This window comes from Neovison vison, chromosome 13 (genome assembly GCF_020171115.1).
Source record: "Neovison vison isolate M4711 chromosome 13, ASM_NN_V1, whole genome shotgun sequence".
Taxonomy (NCBI): Eukaryota; Metazoa; Chordata; class Mammalia; order Carnivora; family Mustelidae; genus Neogale; species Neogale vison.
The window spans coordinates 76,832,165-76,853,421 of record NC_058103.1 but is presented as its reverse complement, the minus strand read 5'-3'; the positions used below and the strand labels follow the sequence as shown (position 1 = coordinate 76,853,421).

Genomic DNA, 21,257 nt, shown 5'->3' with positions numbered 1-21,257 from the left:
AGTTTTGGAACTGTCGAACACTGTTTCCAGGCATGTAAATGAGTACAGTGTTTCTGTCTGGGGCAATACTCATCAAGCCTTAAGAAATTTCACTCTTAACTATAGCGAAGTGGTGGTTGCTGGAGGGGAGGTGGATGGGCAGACGGGAGAAACAAGACAGGATTAAGAGTACATTTATCTTGATGAACACTGAAAAATGTACAGAATTGATGATTCATTATATTGTACACCTGAAACTACACTGTATATTAATTATACTTGAATAAAAAAATACTAAGATACAGTTAGGTTCAGAATTTAGAATATCGATCTGGCAACAAAGTGTTGACTGAAACATTAAAAATAAAAACAACTACCTCAAAAAAAAAAAAAAGAGTTAATAAGAACTTTCAAGCCCTCTGACTCATTAATTCCACTGTTGAAAAATAATCAGATATATACATGAATATTTGTATGAAGAGTTATAAGGTCATTCATTACAGTGATCATTCAAATAGAAAACCAGCCAAATCTGTTTCACAAATAAAGGACTAGATAGATGAAACATAGTTTAGAAACATGATAGAATATCAGACAGCTATTTAGAATTATATTTTCAAAGAACATTTATGAGGGTGAAGGGTAAGTGCTATGGGTAAGAAAAACAAATTATAAAGCTTGATATTCTAGTTCCTACAATACTAAAGCATTATTTATGGGGCTGCGTCCAGGAGGCTGGTTTCAAAAAGAACATAGTCTAATGAACACTGCACTGCACTTGGATTCTAATGCCAATGTCTATTAATAAATAGCCCTATATCTTGGGCAGGTCACTTTATAGTTTCAGTTTTTCACTATTTTATTTTTTTAAAGACTTTATTTATTTATTCACAATAGACAGCAAGAGAGAAAGAGACAGGGAGTCAGGAAGAGGCAGAGGGATAAGTAGGCTCCCCACAGAGCAGGGAGCCTGATGCAGGGCTTGATCCCAGGACTCTGGGATCATGACCTGAGTAAAAGGCAGCCCTTAACCAACTGACTCACCCAGGCATCCCTGGGTATAAATCTGTAAATTAGGGGGCTGACATAAATCCTTACACCTCAAATCAGCGTGTGTGGCAGTATGCTACAAGTATGCAAATCTACTGGATTACTATCTGGCACATATTCCCAAAACATCAGCTTTACTTGTGAGTACAGGACTTAAAACATAATGCTTACATTAAAATAAACAGAAATAATAAAACATAGGGCAAAATTCACATAATTTTTTAAAAAAAGATATCAGATGTCAAAGAAATTCGGGTTCACTTTTACGGCCTTAGGCATACCAGGTTTACTCCTAAACTACTGCAACTTTAGTGAGTAAAGTCTGAGAAACTGAGAGAGAAGAGCCAAAGTCACAGAACAGAGCTGAAAAAGGCACAGAAGAAGGGTCAGTGGGCACCATGTGACAGGAAGGTCTTAAGGCTAATGATAAGAATGCATATAATGACTTAGCTAATTCTTCTACCCAAATATACATACAAATATTTCATTTCAATATGAAATAAAAGTCTTGCAAAGTTTCAAACAAGGAGTTAAATACCTTGATGAAGTAGCTGTACTCGGTATAAAGGAGGCAGCGATGTCAAAAGGCATGTGTGCAAACGCATAGCTAGTAAGTATCTCAAACCACACTCGTCTAGTGTGTCTCTTCCTGCAAAGCAAACAGAAAATATGTTTCAGGGAAAAGGTCACAAACCAATAAAAATTAGGAAATAAGCATTAAATTCAACAATAACAATTTGCACAAAGTATGTATTTGAGTGTATTCCTTTGTCAACACTTGAATATCTTTATAAAAAAAATGTCTTTACAAAAAATATTTGTAAATACTGAAACTCCCAAATGAAAAATGAGGAAAATATACAGGTAACAACAGTACTTACAGCTACTCATAATAAATGAAATCTTGAAATCCAATAAAAAATATATTAACTATATTAAGCTAGAAACAATCTTAAGAAGCATTTCCTATGTGAAGTCAGATAGAGATTTAAAACACAGGAATTACATATATAAAATGAAATCATTCGTTTATTATCATTAATAAAAAAGATAAAATTTTCTAGTCTGGTTAGCTCAAGTGATATACAGTACTATGAAAGATTTAAAATCTGATTCCCTAGGCTAGTTTTACAAATCTAAGGTTGAACCTCAACCTAATTTCACAAACTCACCCCTATTTAAAAGTTGTGCAAAGGTAAAAGTGTGGTGAGTTTAATTAAAATTATAGCCACTGTTGGAGGAAAGCAATTCAAAAGTCTGAACAGCACCCAGCACACTAACTGCCACTTAGGAAGTACTAAGAATGTTAAATCAAATAATATTTTCTAGAAGAAAATAAAATGTTTTAAATTCTCACATCATGCTGGGCATAAATTTGGAAAAACGAACATTCCACACAGAGGAAACAAAATGTGTGAAGACCTTGAGACAGGAATGTGTCTAGGGTCTTTCTGGGACACAAGGAGGTCAGTGAAAATGAACGGAGATCACATGGGGCCTTGTGGACCTCCGCAGGGGTATGGCTTCTACTCTAAAGTGAGATAGCAAGCCTCTGGTGTAGGCGGGAGAACAGACTGAGGTAACAAGAACTTAGCAGTGTTGGAGACTTTGTCTATAACTAGGCAGGAGGGGACAGTGACCTGACCGGAATGGCCATAGGAGGAGTGGTAAGAAATGACTGGACCTAGATATGGGAGAACTGGTAGCATGTCCAAAGACTGGAATATGGGGTTCGAGAGAAAGAATTCATTTACTTAGAATCCACTGACTGAGAGGTGCAACATACTTAAACTCGGAGCTTCAGTTTCCCACCTGTGAAGTGGAGACATTAATTCCTGCCTTAGCCACCTCATGAAAGGGCACCATGACCAGGATGAGCCATTTTGATACTGCCCTGCCAATCACATAGTTCCGAATCAAAGTTTAAAACATTTTTCATGGATTGTGACCTATTTTCTTGATATCTCAGAGTAAAAACTTTTAAGTTTTCAACAAAGGCTTCATTAAGACTATTACGGGGAGAATCCTGCTCTATTGAATATACCACCTCATAATCATTAGGATTTGTTTTAATTAACATGTTTGGAAAATGGGTCCCCAGGCAAAAGCTTCTGAAGTCTCTAGTTATTTTAATCTACAAAGAGAAAATTTGGGGGATATATTATAAGGATATAAATACATTCCAGCTAGCTTTGAGAAACAGTCTTTTTCCCTCAAATTTAGAAATCTTGTGAAATAGTAAGAGTACAGGCTGGAAGGCAATGAGGTATCCACATAGGAACCCCAGCTCTGCCATTTACTACCTGCATGACCTTGTTTGTCACTTAATCTCCCTACGGATCAGTGTCTTCATCTATAAAATTTAGTATAATAACAGCTACCTACCTAGATTGTTGTGACAATTAAGTATGATAAAGTACATAAAGTGCCTGGCATATAGCAACTGTTCACTCCTCCACAATATTTACTGAATGAATGAATGATCAATAATTTTCAGTTTCCTTGGCTAATGCCATCATTTACAAGCAACACCATTACCTTCAACTATCTGCATAAAAGAGAATGGAATCTAGTTTCAGGAGACAGCCAAAAATGTTCTGGTTATAGAGCAAATTAATCAAGACACACATTATAGTAAAATGTATTAAAACCTCTTCCTCAAGAGAAGTTTCAGAGAAAATTAGGTAATTGTAAAAAATATATATATATCTAGAAATGGGAAGATGAACAAGTTGAGATCATGAGGTCCCTATAAGCTCATGGTTCAATAGTAAAATTATCAAGTGGGCCACTATAATTACTAAAAGTAAAATAAAAACTAAAATAAGCCATAGGAGTCACTATGCTTTGAAAAAACAAGACTACATAGATCTAAAGTGACACAAAGCTTTCAGTGTAAAAGCTCATGCGAGAACACACACAGATATCACAAATCCATGATGTCATATGTGCAAGTCATAGCCTATCCCAACAGTCCTTTATTTCACAATTAATCATATTATGATTGTAATTGTCTACAAACTGTAACTGTCTACTAAAGAGTTCTTTTCACTGCAAGGTTTCAAGAAAGACTGCAACTTAATATGTGAGTCATTGCATACATTATACAAATGGTTCTATGCATGGTAACCTTGTAAATTTCAGTAGGAATATTTACCTGAGTAACTCTTATCTCTGTTTTCATCAAGCTCTGTGCTGGTGGTGGCCACTGTATCAGCCAAAGCCACGAGGAACATCTGCTCCAAACGGGTAAGGCCTGGTAGACTCGAGTGCATAAGGTGACTTGAAAGTACCCTAGCGTGTTCCTGGCCAAAGTAAGCAGGTCCATACTGAGAAAGATTTATTACTTTCGATTTGTTTTCTCTCTGTTCTGGCTCTAAATCTATATCATCTGTGGTTATATCCTGGATTTGGAAAAGCTCAGAATACTGATCTTCTGGTTCACTTTTGGTATGATCTTCAAAGCTCTGGGGTATTTTCGTACTCTCTTCTGAAATTCTGTAGGTTGTATCCTGATCCGCAGCAAGCAGTGCATATAATGGTAGTGGAGGAATAGAATCTATTTCGGTATAATCTCGAGTGCCATCCTTTCCTATGGTGACCGTATCCTTCGCTGTACTGCCACTTACACTAATGGTTCGGGAAAGATGTCGCTTAGTCCCTTCTCCAGCATCAGCATCTCTAACTATCGCAACTTCACCTGCAATGCATTTCACTAAATGAGAGAGAATAGCTTTAGCCCTTCGAACTTTCCCTAAATCCATCAATTCTAACAGTTGAGTTGGATGATACTGAGGGAGAGTAGGGGAAAGCACATGTGCAGCCTCGAATAAGCCGCCATCCTGAACCACAGTTGGTGAACAAAACACATCATCAGCAATAGCTGTGCCTTCAACAATACTTTTTCTTGACAACATATTAGATTTAAAGGCAGAATGATCTTGTATTGCTGTCTCTTCTGCATCAGGACTATCAGCTTCAATGTCTCCAAATTTGACCGCGTGCTTCCACTGTGCATACACGTGCATTTCACAATCCATGCCCACCACCAATATCCCATCTCTCACCCAGGAGAGAGAAACAGGCAGCGAAGGTGTACCATCCACAGAGGACACCAAGTCTATAGATCGAAGAAGAACCCATCTTGACCTAACTCCTTGCTTGATACTACCACCTAGTGGTAAAGTAATGACAGCCACTCCATCTTTACTATTGATTTGCTCAGTCACAATTCCTGAGAGCCGTCCATACATGAAGATGTTAGCACCAACCCCCACTGTGAGAATGTGGGAGCCATCTTCTTTTGAAACCCAGTCCAAATGTACTAAATGTTTGATATTTGGAATAAGGTATCTATCCTTGCTCAAAAGCGCATCTGATTTGCTGTACACAAACAGATTACTGTCAACACTGACCCTCGAATCAAGTACACTGCCAACCTTGACCAAATCATCAAGATGAATTGTTTGCTCTAAAACCCATTCTGATCCTCCCGTAGATTCACATTCAAAGATGCAAACATGCATGGAAAATTCTTTAGAAACAAAACCATTGTGGTGGACAGGTTGTTTGTAAGCCACGGCAAGGCGGCCTGTGTATGAACAGCTAACAGCAACTGGTCTTCCCACAATGCTCACTGTACTGCTGTTATCTTCTCCTTCATCATTCATCAAGGGCCATCTCCTCCAATGGTAAATTTCCTTCTCATCACTTTGGCACTGCAGGTTGGTTTCCATACTACACTTCCAGAAGCGTACTTTATTGTCAGAACAAGTTGTAACCACTAAATAAGGGGCAAGGCACACCGGATAAATCGAAGAAGAACTCAGATGGCCTTTAAAAAAAAAGCAGATAGTCATGATAACAATCACAAAATAAAATGCTAACAATTAAGTTTTATAATGTGATTAAATCCAAAGCCACTATAAGCTTCTTTAATATAATTCTGCAAACCCCCCTTAACTACTGCTTTACACTAAGCATCCATTGGCCAAGATATTATCTATATAAGCTTTGAAGAGCCCATTGGTGGAATCAAAATATGCAGTAATAATCACTTAATTGGTTTTTAGGTGATTAATAATGTTTAAATGAGGTGACTATTCCATAAAATAAAACTCAAACACAATAAAACAAGGCAACCGGTTATCCCTAAATCTGTTACCTGTTGTAACTTACATATGTCTTCACCACATGCTTCACTGGACTTTCAGTCTCCACTTGTCATGACTTTCATCAGAGATCCTTAAGTCTTCAATATAGTTTCCCATTCAAATTCCCCTAACCTGCCCCTGAATAATCCAGACCCTAAATCTGCCCCTACCATCAAAATGTTTTCAGAGAGATAAACAGACTACTAGGTCTCACCATTATAAATAAGGGTAATTCAAATCCTCATATTTATTCTTGACTGCCAAAGACCACTCATCAACCATCAACTATAACTCATCCACTGTCAACTATAACATGAGGAGTAACAGCGATTAGGACTGGGGTCAGAAGACCTGGATTCAGGTTCTAGTCCATCAATAACTCCGCAACACTGGGAAAGCCACTTCCACATCTGAACATTTTCCATCTAAATATTAGGGACCATGTTACTACTTCCCTTGGAGTGTTACTGTCAAGTAACGTATGTACAAAGCTTCTGCAAAATATAATTTATTATATTACCAATTCTGATAAACCTGGGTATATCCCAAACTTTCCAAATACTTTGAAAGACTAAAAACTCTGCACCTGCCACAAAAGCCCAGAGTAAACCATTAATGTGATCTTTCAGATCTGCACCTGCCACAAAAGCCCAGAGTAAACCATTAATGTGATCTTTCCACATCTGCACCTGCCACAAAAGCCCAGAGTAAACCATTAATGTGATCTTTCCAACTCTGAGTTCAAACCTATCTTGTGGGTGAATAAAAGAAGCCTCATACTGAAAATCATTCACCAGTCTTGAACCTCCAATTTGATTTCCCAAAAATACTACTCCAGGAATTCTTTAATTATAGTTCTGTAAATGACAGATCATTTTAAATACACCTGCCTCCCAACGATCTTATCTGCCTTGTTAAACTCAGTACCATTCAGGCAAGCCAAACTATAATCTTGTATCTTACGTATTTTCCCCACAGTACCTGCCAACTCCTGCTCAAACATATTTAATAAAGGTAATATGTGATTAGTACAAAGTGGATGAACTGCCTCAACTTAAAAAAAACTTCAGTGATTTGCTGATGAACACATCTGTTATTTGCAATTGTACTGCCATATTATATTATTCCTATTTATAAGAAATCATAGTGCAGGCAAGAAACTTCACATTAAAACATATCATTTTCTGTCAGGCTGATTACATTTATCATAGGAAACTTTCCAATAAAGACATGTTTCTAAACAGGTACATCATTACTAGAAAATTACAATTGTCCACATAACACGTATTTCAGGAGAGTTTGTCCATTTTACCCACTGAAGGACACTCTGAGCTACAACTGCCCACTCTTCAAGCTACCTTACCTGCGGAAGGTGTTGCTCTTATTACTTCAACTCCTTCTGGGAGATCAAGAGGTTGGCTGTAGACCAGTCTAGAACTCAAAATAAGTTTGCTAGCAGTTTGTAGATTGGCAATTGAGGCAGAGTGTGGCATGGGGCTCACACTAGGAGAGGTTTCTGGAGAAGAGTCTACATTCTTCTGTCCAGGGACTGAAAGTAGACTCTCTGATGAAAAGCCTTCTGAAGGTTTAGCTTTGAAGATAAATTATGAAATATATTACAACCATCACTATATATGTTAGCTAGAATATACCTTGTCATCATTAAGAAACATAGCTTAAAGTACGCTGGAGACAAGGTCAATTTTCAGACTTGCTGAGTTACCTTGACAGACTTTTTTTCCCCCTTTTATTCTTATCATCACCAACTCCATCACAGACACTTAATTGCAACATGTAAAAACTAGGAAAAAAAATCTCGAGTTATTTCCTCCAATGTTTTCAACCTTTAAAAAGCATCAAAAGCTTGGAGTGCCTGGGTGGCTCAGTTGATCAAGCATCTGACTCTTGGTTTCAGCTCAGGTCATTTCATGGGTCAGGGGATAAAGCCGCTGGTCAGGCTCCACACTCAGTGGGGAGTCAGCCCCCCACCCCCCATCCCTTACTCATGCACTAGCACAAAATTGTGCATTTTCTCTCTCTAAAATAAATAAATGCATCTTTATAAAGTACCAAAAGTTTGAGGAGAAACTTGTTACCATGCAGATTCCTGGGCCTCCACCACAGGAAGACTGATTCAGTTGTTTTGGGGTAGACCCCAGAAATCTGCATTAATAAGTCGCCCCGGTGTTTCTGAAACAGAGCATTATGAATCAAACTTTGAGGAACAGCAAGGTATTACCTCACGTTGTAGAAGAAAGAATTTAAGTTACCTCACGTCATAAATGAAAGAATTTAAGTTTAGAGAGCTTACTGATTTTCCTACAGTCATATAACTAGCTAGTGGAAAGGAAGACACTAAAATACCAGCCTCCTGACTACCAAGCCCTTCAACAAGATGATTTCAAAAACCAATACAGAAAAATAAAAGTTCTAAACAAATTTAAGATGGTGTTAGCTGACTGGCTTGCAGCCCACTGATAGATATCCGAAACACGCTGATCATGACCTTCCTCAAGGAACTCAAGGCCACCTTAATGCCTTCATGTTTACGTTTTATTTAAAGACTAAAAGTAACCTTAACAGCAGTGATCCCCCCAATGTCCTAAAACCCTTGCTTCAAAATTCCTTAATACCTCAGAAACGTATTTTATCTCTATCACTCCTCCCTCCACAAACTCAGAAGTATATAATCAGTCATCCCTCACAACCCCAGGGCAGCGCTTTCTGCCCATGGGTCCTTTCCTCATGTTATAATAAAATCACCTTTTGTACCACAAAAAAAGGGGGTGGGTATGGATATCGATCTGATCTTCCCAAGAGTTCCAGCTTTCACATAAGAGTGGAATATAAATCTCTAAGCAGATTCAGTTATCTGTGCTTCTGCTACATGTGAGGGATATTTTGAATTACATTTATATTTGTGGGCCTGTCTCCCCCCCATTAGACTATGAATTTATGAAGGGCAATGATGGTGCTTGCTTTATATATCTCAAGAAGCATCAGAATAGTAAGAGATACTGAGTAACATCCCAGTGGATGTTAAATATATCAATCTATTTCACGTAAACATTTTCCACAAAATGGAATGGGACTACAAACTTCCATGAGTACTCAGCAGAAAGAAGTACTACTCCTGGCCTCCTCAGTCAAGGCACTTCACAATCTCTGGCTATTTTCTCATCTGCAAAATAAGGTCAAGCTGTATTACTTCTCTTCCTGTAAACCAAGCACTTTCCTAATGTATTATTCTCATGCTAAGAAAGAAAATAAGAGCAAGGGGAAAAAGCAAAGGCCTTAGAGACAGAAAAACCTGATATGAAACTTGGTCCTATGACAAACTAGATGTGGGACTTGATCAAGTTACTTAATATTATTACATTAGTAAACTGGGGATAATGTCTCACATGTTTAAAGCACTTATCTCAGTGCCTGGTCCCTTAGAGGTAGTCAATATGTTACTTTCCCATCTAAATTTAAGTCTATCATTTGATTCTCAGCCCAGATTTTCAACATACTGATAAATTCAAGTATTAGCTGTGAATGACAGCATACACTATACTAAATCTGCTGTGAATGTTAGAACCAAAAGTCAGATGCTTTCATAGCTGAAGAGGACATATTATTTGTTTGCTTCTACTGTCATATTGTTCGTAACCTTTTACTGCTAACAGAAACAGAGTAATCAAGAAACTCTACACTAAACCTGGATTTAGGAAGTTTCCAGTGGGAAACTTCCCTCATACGCAGTAGGGACAAGGTATCACAATCTTCCTGTCCTACCACAAGAATCTGTTACTACCTCCATTAATCTCTTCAGGACCTTTCCTGGCTTTGTGTCCAACTCTAGAAAATACTATATTCTCTGGTGAGTTAAAAATTCTCTTCTTGACAAGCTGGTTTTAGATCACTCTACTCTCACATTTTTGTGGAACAGCATGTAACACCAAGAATGAACTTAAAAGTCTTTGAAAGAACTTTTGGATTCCCACTGCCTCAAGAAAATTAGGCTCACACAGGATATGCGATGAGAGCTGGGTGTTAAACACAACTAGTGAATCACTGACTACTACATCAAAATCCAATGATGTACTATATGTTGGCTAATGGAACATGATTTTAAAAAAAGAAGAAGATTAGGCTCAAATGGGCACAGGTAAAAGTTCTATCAAATCATTTGGCTTTTCTAACCTGAGTTCATGGCCCAGTTAGAACTGCTGTTTACAGAGTTATGTGATAATGTGAATTACAAAGGGAATAAAAAATATTAGTTAACTGTATTAAATGTTTAATGTGTATAAAATCAGCTAAATTATATAACACCAGTAATGAATAAAATCTTTCAAAAACTTAAATATTTTGAGTTAAAACCAGATTCAGGTTCATAAGGCTGTGTTAATTCATTTTAACAATTATCTCTCAGAAAGTAAACGTCAGTTCTAAAAAGAAGGATCCAAGTTCAACTTCTTTCCTTCATACTACAGATTTTCTAATTTGCTCAGAAATCAGTATAAATGTGTACAGCAAAAATATGGCTAATGTAACTTATAACTGTTAGATTTCTTAATATTCTACAAAATCAGTTTGACTAGGATGCTTGGGTGGTTCAGTGGGTTAAAGCCTCTGCCTTCAGCTCAGGTCATGATCCTGGGGTCCTGGAATTGAGCTCCGCATCGGGCTCTCCACTGGGCAGGGAGCCTGCTTCCTCCTGTCTGCCTGCCTCTCTGCCTACTTGTGATCTCTGTCTGTCAAATAAATAAATAAAATCTTTTAAAAAAAAGAAACAGTTTGACTATTGAGCTTTATACGCTCAATCATATTTTTATAAATAGTAAATCTGCTTTTCTTAGTGATTTTTAAAAAATTTATCTAAATTCGATTAGCCATCATTAGTTTTTGGTGTAGTGTTCAATGATTCATTAGTTGGATATAACAACCAGTGCTCATCACATCATGTGCCCATCCCCCAGTTAGCCCATCCCCCTACCTACTTCCCTTTTCACAGTCCTCAGGTTGTTTCCCAGAATCAAGAGTCTCTCATGGTTTGTCTCCCTCTCTGCTTTCTTCCCATTCATTTTTCCTCCCTTCCCCTAAGATGTGGTCTTGTTCTCAAATTCCTCATATCAGTGAGATCATATGATAATTGTCTTTCTCTGATTGACTTATTTCACTTAGCATAATACCCTCTAGTTCTATCCATGTGGATGTAAGGATTCTAAAGTACATTACGTCAGATGAAAGTGTGTATTCATCCACAGAAAAGTACCATATTAATTCTATGCGGGAAACAGATTTATAGAGACATAGTGTCTAGAACAGAGTCATAATAAGGATTCAATAAATATTAATTGAACAAATAAATGGATCAGACTTTTAAAAAATGTATCTAATGTGCTTGCAGAATGGTTTGGTTTTAGATTAACCTGTTTCATCAATTATTTATGATCCTGTAATTAAAAGCTTGGCATATCCATTCTTCAATCCAGCAACTCAATTTATAGTTCACTGGATCTTCATTTTAAAAAATTAACCAACCTAAAACAGATTCAGTAAAATGAATTTATTTCATAACATCTCAGCATAAAATTATAATTACTTACCTAAGCATGCTTGTACAGATTTAAGATGAAGGTGCCACATATGGAGAATAGAGTAATTATTGCTGTTCTTCTCAATTACTACTAGAAAGAACTTTTCTGAAAATGGTGGTGGACGGTATCCTATTGTTCAAAAGAAAAATATATTTAAAAGTTATAGTTCTACCGGGTGAAAAGAAAGACACTTTCAAAAAACTTCTCTTGATATGTATGCAAGTTGGGAGGAAGAGGGAAAAATAGATATTTAGGAGTTTTATGTAATTTTTGTGCCAAAAATTAGGTATCTATCAAAGACTAATAGGACTGGGACACCTGGGTGGCTCAGTCAGTTAAGCTTCTACCTTCAGCTTGGGTCATGATCCCAGGGTCCCACATCAGGCTCCCTGCTAAGGGAGAACCTGCTTCTCCCTTTGCCTGCTCTGCCCATTCTGCCTGCAGCTCTGCTTCTGCTCTTTCTCTCTGACAAACACATAAAACCTTAAAAAAAAAAAAAGAAAACTAATGGGACTATGTCAAAAGTACACAAAAGCTAACATGAAGGTATACCTATTGGTCAAAGATGAGGAACCTTCATACCGTTTTCAACAGTGTCTGTGACAGTTTACATTCCCATCAACAGTGCATGGGGTTTCTTTTTCTCCACATCCTTGTCAACACTTGTTATTTCTCATGGTTTTTTTTATTTTAGTAATTTTGACAGATGTGAGGTGATATATCATTACGGTTTCTATTGGAATTTCCCTGATGAATGATGTTGAGAAAAACTTTCTTTAAAAATGAAAACCCACAATAACAACTCATTGGAAATGATCACTGCTAGAGCTCTAATTGTAGTTTCTGAATACCATATCCCATTAAAAAGAACAGTCTGGAGTGAGAACTCCATTCTTGCAAAGGATATCTACACAACATGAGCCTAGGAGAACTTATAGTGCTAAAAGAAAGCAAAATAGTAATAATAATAATAAGGCTTCATCAGAAGGACTCAGAACCAACTTAAAAGGGTCCTCACTAGTCTCACAAAGGACAACATGAGCACTATAAAGAACAACGAATGAAACTGACTGAAATATGCTAAGTACATAAAAACCCATGAGTGATGAGTACCTCTCTATATCTATACTATTCTTCAACAAAGAGGTTTTTTTTAATGGATTCATAATGGTAGTCAAAAGAAAAAGAAAGTTAAGCAACAACAATAATAAATTCATCAGCAATCCCTGGTGATAACTTGGGCACAAACTCCCTCTTCTGAAATTGGTAATTAAATGGAAGAAACTAAACACTTACCCTCCCTTTCCTAAAAATAACTCTTTATTTCTAAGTAACCAAATAGCTCTAGTTGATAAGAGAAAACTTTTCTTTACAATACTTTCCAGCTAATAAGTAAATGAGAACTGATAAAGTTAGGAAATCATAATTTTGCAATTTTTAATGAAATAATGGGTCCAAAAACAACATTAATTGAAGAAGCCATGATTGCTTCATGTGGTAGATTGCAGCAAACATTACACTGGAACCACCACCTGAATCTTCTGGATCTTAGCATCACTAAAAACAAGGCATCCTAAGTGATGGTCTTTCTTATGTCCTTCTATGAAGGACATAGCATCACCTAGGAAATTGAACCTGGATCTAATTAAATCCACATAGGTAATCGGTTGATAGAAGAAAGGGTGAATGACACCATAAATAACTAGTTAGGCAAATTATTATAAAATAACTTTCTCTAAAATAAGTGGCATGATGAGAGTATAAATGGGTAGTCACATCAAATTAAAAGATACTTCTAAACAATGAAATACGATGTATAGACTTTGGATACAAATCCAAACATCTGAAAATCAAATAACTTTTGACATTTTGAGACAACTGAATAAAGTAAATATGGACTATTATACAATTCTGAGAAATTTTGTTATTGATCAACGTGATAATATACTCATTTAAGAAAGTCATATTTAGAAATGCATGTGGAAGTACACAGGAGTGAAACAACATGATGGCTGCGTTTGTTTGATAATATTTCAGGAAGAGGCACCTAGTGGCTCAGTCAGTTAAGCGGCTGACTCTTGATTTTGGCTCAGGCTATGGCCTTGGGGTCAAGAATCAAGCCCAGCATCAGGTTCCATGCTTAGCAGGGAGTAACTTCAGGATTTTCTCTCTCCCTCTGCTCCTCCCCACCTTGTGATCTCTCTCTCTCTCTCTCTCTCAAATAAATAAATAAATCTTTTTAAAAAGAAAAAGAAAATTGGATAAAGCAAGTAAAACAAAAATCTTAAAATTTTTAAAGATTTTATTTACTTATTTGACAGAGACACACAGCAAGAGAGGGAACATAGGCAGGGGGAGTGGGAGAGGGAGAAGCAGGCTTCCCACCAAGCAGAGAACCCGATGCAGGGCTTGATCCCAGGACCCTGGGTTCATGACCTGAGCTGAAGGAGACACTTAGTGACTGAGCCACCCAGGCACCCCCAAATCTTAAAATCTTTAAACTATACACTCTACTTTTGTTTGTAATTAGCATTTTTCTTAATTAAAAGAGAAATTAGAAGGGTGTCTGGTAGACCATGAGACTCTTGACTTCAGTGTCATGAGTTCAAGCCCCATGCTGGTCATGGAGCCTATTTAAAATGAAAAAGCTTGGGGGCGCCTGGGTGGCTCAGTGGTTAAGCTGCTGCCTTCGGCTCGGGTCATGATCTCAGGGTCCTGGGGATCGAGCCCCGCATCAGGCTCTCTGCTCGGCAGGGAGCCTGCTTCCTCCTCTCTCTCTGCCTGCCTCTCTGCCTGCTTGTGATCTCTCTCTGTCAAATAAATAAATAAAATCTTTAAAAAAATAAAATAAAATAAAAAAGCTTTTTTAAATTTAAAAAAATTAAGAAAGTACAAAATAAGGCAGGAGCAAGGAAGAAAGAACATTTGCCTATCAAGTCCTTTAAGAAAGTAACTATAAACTCAAGAAGAATATCAAAGAAGCTGCACAAAATCTAAAGAAAAACCAAGAAAGGCATTAGGAAATCTTTTTTGGTCTAATTTTGGTCTAATTTTACGACTATATAAAGAAATTTCAAAAGAAGGAAATAAGAGTATTTTTAAATGTAAGTCTTTCAATTAAAAATATTATAGTAGTTTTAGTATAGTATATATTATAGTATTTTACTATAGTATAATACAGTAAAAATATCATAGTACTATATATATATAGTATTCTATATATATAGAGAGAGAATCATATATTTTTACAAGCATTGTTTCTAGTAAGTTGGTATTCTTGTTAGAAAGTAGAATGATAAACAGTACCTAGGTTTGTGGGAAAGCAAATAGAAAAGTTCTACCCAAATAAAGGTAAAATATTATGGAAAAGCACATTTTAAATATATAAAGCAGTCCTTTTATACTCTGATAGTAAAATAAAACCATGTGACAACTGAATAACTTATCAAGAAGAAAAGTATTAATATTAGAAGATGCATGAAAGGAAAAAATTACTAGTGACTGGAGAAGAAATGTCAGAGAAGAATTCATTCTTATGAAAAGGCAATTACCTATAAAATTTTGGTAGAAATATTGTTCATAAATAACAATACAATACAATAAATGACAAAAATATAATTCTGTGATACAAGCTACATCAATAAAATTAATTATGTCTATTTAGATACTTTTGATCTATAATCAAATTAGATAAAATATCTGGAAACCTTCTGTAAACTAAAAACATGTTCATCATATAAAATGAATTCTTAATATAGAAGATGTCTTTCCTTCTTTCAAATAGAAAATATTCTATTTTTCTATGTTGACATTTGTTCAACATTAGTTCTAGGTTGACTAAATTCAAATGAATAGGACTGTCTTATAATTACAAAGTTAGAACTTTTAAAAGGAACATTTTAAACTAAATAATGAAGTTTAAGCTAAACATCACATGGGGTCTATCTTGAAAGCTCTTATGAAGAACTACTTTATTTTGCACGAAAAAACCAAATACTACATGTCACAGGGGAATACTGTGCGATGGTACCTTTAATTCAGTGTACCTGAGGTTCCTGATATACAATACAAAACAATGTCTTATATTGTATACTCATCAATGGTCTTTAGCAGTATACTGAGGACTTCTAAAAACTTACACTAAGATTAATTGGTTTGCTTGAAATACCACAGGGAATTTACTACCAATCAAAGTAATTTAATTGCAGAATTGAACAATTAAAATTATTTTTTAAGGGGCGCCTGGGTGGCTCAGGGGATTAAGGCCTCTGCCTTCGGCTCGGGTCATGGTCTCAGGGTCCTGGAATCGAGTCCCACATTGGGCTCTCTGCTCAGCGGGGAGCCTGCTTCCCCCTCTCTCTCTGCCTTCCTCTCTGCCTACTTGTGATCTCTCTCTGTCAAATAAATAAATAAAATCTTTAAAAAAATTATTTTTTAAAACAAACTAGGATTCATAAGTAATATTTTCTTGACAACAGTCTTTGTCATTGGTGAAACTGGATGTAATATTCACCCACATGCTTTCTTCACATACAAACAAGCAATTTTTACGGAACTGTTGTTTTGTGCTAAAAATTATGAGTGATGACTTTTGATATAAAGATCCATATTCAATAACAATTTGGAATTTGTTTTTAAGATTATTTTGTCAAACTCAAGACTACTTTTTTAAAAGTACCTTGTGATGGCTGAAAAAAAATTTCTGTTTCCTTTTTCTCCATATCTTCCTTATGTGGTTTGTATCCTATAATGAAGTCTTCTTGAAACACATGAAGCAACTGTGTATTTGAGCCACACTACAAATAGGAAAAAAAATGAAGTTTCATCTTTGAAATTCCCTGTCTTCCACCCACCACCTCCCCAAGAACACAAATGTAGAAGAAATAAATCTAACAATCTCTCTTATTTATCAACTGACAAATTAGAAAGGAAAAAGCAACAGAAAAAATAAATCACTTGGGCAGAGAAAACTGCTTTCAGAGATGCTATAGCAAGCCAATAGCAGAATTGAAGAGCTCTAATAAAAACAAATCAACATACCTGCTTCTCAAAACACACACACACACACAAACACACCATAAGTGATCTACATCACTTTGAGCTCAAAAATATTAGGTCTCATGACCTGCTGGAGAAGGCTATGCTGACTATGTAATAAGGCAACTAGTATAGGATTCCCTTAGTTTTTCTAATTCCACTTGGGAACCAAAAATAGGAAAACCAGAAACATCCTCAAAGTATTCCCAGTCTATCTAGTGGGAATTGTGAGGGGCCCTATGACAGCCAGAGGGTGACACACCTCTAGATTAATGTATTCACATGTAAGTAACAAGGATTTCTAAACAGATGGAGGAGCCATCATCATCAGCTGCTACTGATATGCTAGGTGAGTGCGTTTTTTTAATACAGAGAAAAAAAGTAAAAACAATACAAATGGCTACTTATAATCACAAAGGGAATGGAAATTCAAGAAAAAACTAAATCCAGACAAAATCTTTGGGTGGAAGTGTGTTAAGACAAGTGTGTTAAGCTGCCTCACAGATTTCAAGGAAGGGAGGCATGGATGGGTGGGCTAAATCTTGTGGAATAAAGGTCAACCTCCTTACAAACTACAGAAATGAAAGAACTATAATATTAGGTTGACCCACAGAATATTTATGAAAGTTATATGGTATTTTTATGTCTCTCCACATAGAAACCAAAAATCTCTTCACATGTAGAGAAAAAGGTCACCTCCCCAAAGGAAAAAATAAATGAGAAGGGAAGGGTGAGGTATTCATAGATATCGAAACCATACAGCACATTGGGCACAAACCTAGAATGAGTTTTAGCCATTTATCGGTGCTTACAATTCTCCAGCCCTTATGTTAAAGATAGCCACTACTGGGGGGCGGGGGGAGGGGGAATCTTGAACAGTTATGAAGTGAAAAATATGACGCTAAGTAAGAGTGGCCTCTGTTAATATCCCATGGTGAAGAGAAGGAGCTAAAGTGGGAGAAGAGTTTAACACCCAGCCCATTAAAAACGAAGACCTTTATAGGAATGAAGACAGTCCACTCTTCTGCCATATCCCTATGGAGGAGAATAAGGAAATCACAGGTTAGGGATTTCCTTGGAGGCATTAGTAACGTGAATCTGGCAGCCATATTTCTGTTGCCAAGAGCTGACATTTCTCTACATTGGTGGAAATTATTACATTTTCCCCAACAGAAAGTACCAGGCACCATGGAAAAAAAATAATACAACTAATTTGTTTTTAAATATGGTTTGCTCAATTTCTTCATTTCCTTGTTTGAAAATATTGGTAACTTCCTCACCAAAACAATCTTTTTTCCTATTTGGAATGAATATATTAGTGCTATCCCTTAGTCCATCAACATGATCCTGAGAAGGATCAAGAAACAAGTATCTTGAGGTCTAGAAAGGGATTTAAAACTCACTGTAGGGAGAAGAGTTCTCCCTCTTTCCTGGGTAGTTGCCAAGGAAGAACAATGACTATACAAAAGACCTAGGATTAGAAAGTAAATGTATACTTTGATCTTACTTTTTATGGATATTGTAAAAATATCTAATATTCAGCCTAACAAGGCAACCAGTCTAAAGCTGAACTATCATCTGAGTTGAAATGAGAAATAGTGCAAAAAGAAAAACCACAACTCAAGCCCCCTATGCAGCTGTAATGTATTTTCCTTCACAGTTTTCCTGACTGAATCGAATGACCTTTAGACAGGAAATAAGGCTACAGATACAATTTAGCTGGAGAATAATCCCTAAGTCATTAGATTTTCACTGTGGAAATCAAGAGAAGCTGGCTTTATTTACAATTCTCAAACAAGAGAATTATTCTGATCATGAAATATATGCACATAAAGCACTCTGGGATAAAGTATATTAATACCCCCAATTCACAAGCATGTTTTTACTTGGTTGGTTATTGCATCGAGTTCAATAATGCAGCCAGGTCGAGCAGTAGACTGTTGGCTCACAATATTAAACACTTCTCCAATAAGTTTCTGTAAATAAAAAACAGAAGATGTGAATCATCAACAATTTAAGAATCTATTGTCAGTGTGATACAGCATCTCAGACATTCAAGGCCCCTCTTAATATTCAATGATTGGCAATGGTGACTCATTAATTTAAAGAATTATTTAAAATTTCTGTACTCACTTTTATTCTCATGTTTAAGATTAACTAAACAGGTAGAAAACTCCATAATGTCTAGCTAAATAGTGTAGAACTTCAAGGCATCTGGTTCTTTTTTTTTTTTTTTTTTTTTTAAAGATTTATTTATTTATTTATTTGACAGACAGAGATCACAAGTAGGCAGAGAGGCAGGCGGGGGAGGGAGGAAGCAGGCTCCCCGCCACGCAGAGAGCCCGATGTGGGGCTCGATCCCAGGACCCTGGGATCATGACCTGAGCCGAAGGCAGAGGCCTTAACCCACAGAGCCACCCAGGCGCCCCCATCTGGTTCTTTTAACATGTCTTCATTTTGCAGTCCTAAAGCTCCACGACAGATCTGGCTGAGGCTGAAGCTGTGGCCCCATGCCCATATGTATGGTTTGCAGATCTGCCATGTAGAAGTATGACCCTGCCAGTGAGAAGGCACGAACGATGGTTGACAGGAAGTGGGACTCTGTATCTTGAGATGAGGATGTTTGAACTAACATGGGAAGTTTAACTTTGGACACCCAAATTCTCAAATCTTTGTGCTGAAAAAAGTAGTCCCTTCTCCCTCCTTCCAGTCAGGCTTCCCTTGCATAAAATCCTTTCAGTAACTTCACTTGAAGCAGTTATTTCACAAAGAGATGCCCAGTCTCCTAGACATCACCGCTATTACTCCCTACCACCTGCAGGCCGCTGAGGGGGTCAGGTTCCAGCTTAGCCTAGGGTTATAAATACAAGACTATCTCTGGGAAAACAGCACATATCCTGGGGTTGTAGCATCTTTCCAATTTGTATCAGCAAGATGCCAGAGACATGGATGGGTTATTAGACCAAGGAGGACAAAATATATGGCTGGGTATGGCTGAATTTATTGTTATGAGTACATTCAAACAAAATTCAGGATTTAAAGAGTTAGCTCAGATACCTGGAGGTAGTGTCTCCTGGATTTGTTAACTGCAATCTGAATGCAACTGTGGCCTACAGGGGGTGAGGTTAAAACACCGGAATACCTCTAACACACCAGGAGTCCTTGCTACTCAAGTGTGGTCAATGAACCAGCAACAATAGCAACACCAGGAAGCTTTTTAGAAATGCAGCTCTCAGGCCCTGAAGCTAATACATCCATAACACCATCTCTAGATGATTCATGTACATACTGAAGTTTAGTAAGTACTGACGTGGATAAGTTGTTCTCGGCCTTGGCTGCACACTGAATCACCTGAGGAGCTTTAACAGTGATGGCTGCTTAGGTCGCGATCACAGACCTCTGCTAATAAATCAGCAGAGACTGATTTATTGGTCTTGAGTACAGTGTGATCACAGGCATTTTACAAACTCGTCAGGTACTTCTGACATGCAACCAAGGTTGCAGCCCCCTTGCAGGGATACCCATTCCAGGTAAGGATTTGCCCTCCCTGCCCACAACTCTGCTGCTAGCACTGACTAAGGCCTTACCAAATGCCTTACTCAACACTACAGGATCCTACTCAACTTTACCTCTAACAAAGGAACCCATTTTACAGCAGAAGACAGGGCCAGAATTAGGGTAAAAGGAAAAAAGCACTCACCTTGGGAGCAAAATTTAAGGGGGGAGGGGGTACCAAAAACTCAATACTCAAGATAAATAATACCTTAATGCAGTATTTTTTTAAAGATTTATTGGGTTTATTTATTTAAAGATTTAATTACTTTATTTATTGGGTGGGTGGCTCAGTCGGTTAAGCACCTGCCTTCAGCTCAGGTCATGGTCCTGGGATTGAGCCCCACATCTGGCTCCCTTCTCAGTGGGGAGTCTGTTCTCCCTCTCCCTCTACCCGTCTCCCCTGCTTATGCTCACTCTCTGTCTCTCTCATTCTCAAATAAAATCATTTTTAAAAAAGATTTATTTGAGAGAAAGAGTGCATACATACACAGGTGGGGGAGGGGCAGAGGGAGAGGGAAAGGGAGAACCTCAAGCAGACTCTCAGCTGAACACAGAGCCCTAGGCAGGGCTTGATCTCATGACCCGTGAAATCCTGATCTGAGCTGAAATCATTTAACCAAATGAACCACCCAGCCTCCTAAGGCAATATTTCTTAAAATCAGATTTAATGAGGGACGCCTGGGTGGCGCAGTTGGTTGTACGACTGCCTCCGGCTCAGGGCGTGATCCTGGAGTCCCGGGATCGAGTCCCACATCAGGCTCCCAGCTCCATGAGGAGTCTGCTTCGCTCTCTGACCTTCTCCTCGCTCATGCTCTCTCTCACTGTCTCTCTCTCTCTCAAATAAATAAAATAGAAAAAAAAAAATTTTAAAATAAAAAAAAAAAAATCAGATTTA

At 37.3% G+C, this 21,257-nt stretch overlaps 1 protein-coding gene across 5 annotated transcripts in view; it reads right to left on the bottom strand.

Annotated features, from left to right (window-relative positions):
• The window catches only part of DMXL2 (Dmx like 2), a 158,682-nt gene that overhangs the window by 47,505 nt on the left and 89,920 nt on the right, over nt 1–21,257 (bottom strand). For all 5 annotated transcript variants that reach the window (XM_044230926.1, XM_044230928.1, XM_044230925.1 and 2 more), the window contains exons 14-19: nt 18,694–18,783; nt 16,449–16,566; nt 11,780–11,899; nt 7,546–7,773; nt 4,187–5,863; nt 1,568–1,678 (exon numbers count right to left, since the gene is read on the bottom strand). In XM_044230926.1, coding sequence (XP_044086861.1) covers nt 1,568–1,678; nt 4,187–5,863; nt 7,546–7,773; nt 11,780–11,899; nt 16,449–16,566; nt 18,694–18,783 — 2,344 coding nt within the window. The remainder of the gene's footprint in view (nt 1–1,567; nt 1,679–4,186; nt 5,864–7,545; nt 7,774–11,779; nt 11,900–16,448; nt 16,567–18,693; nt 18,784–21,257) is intronic.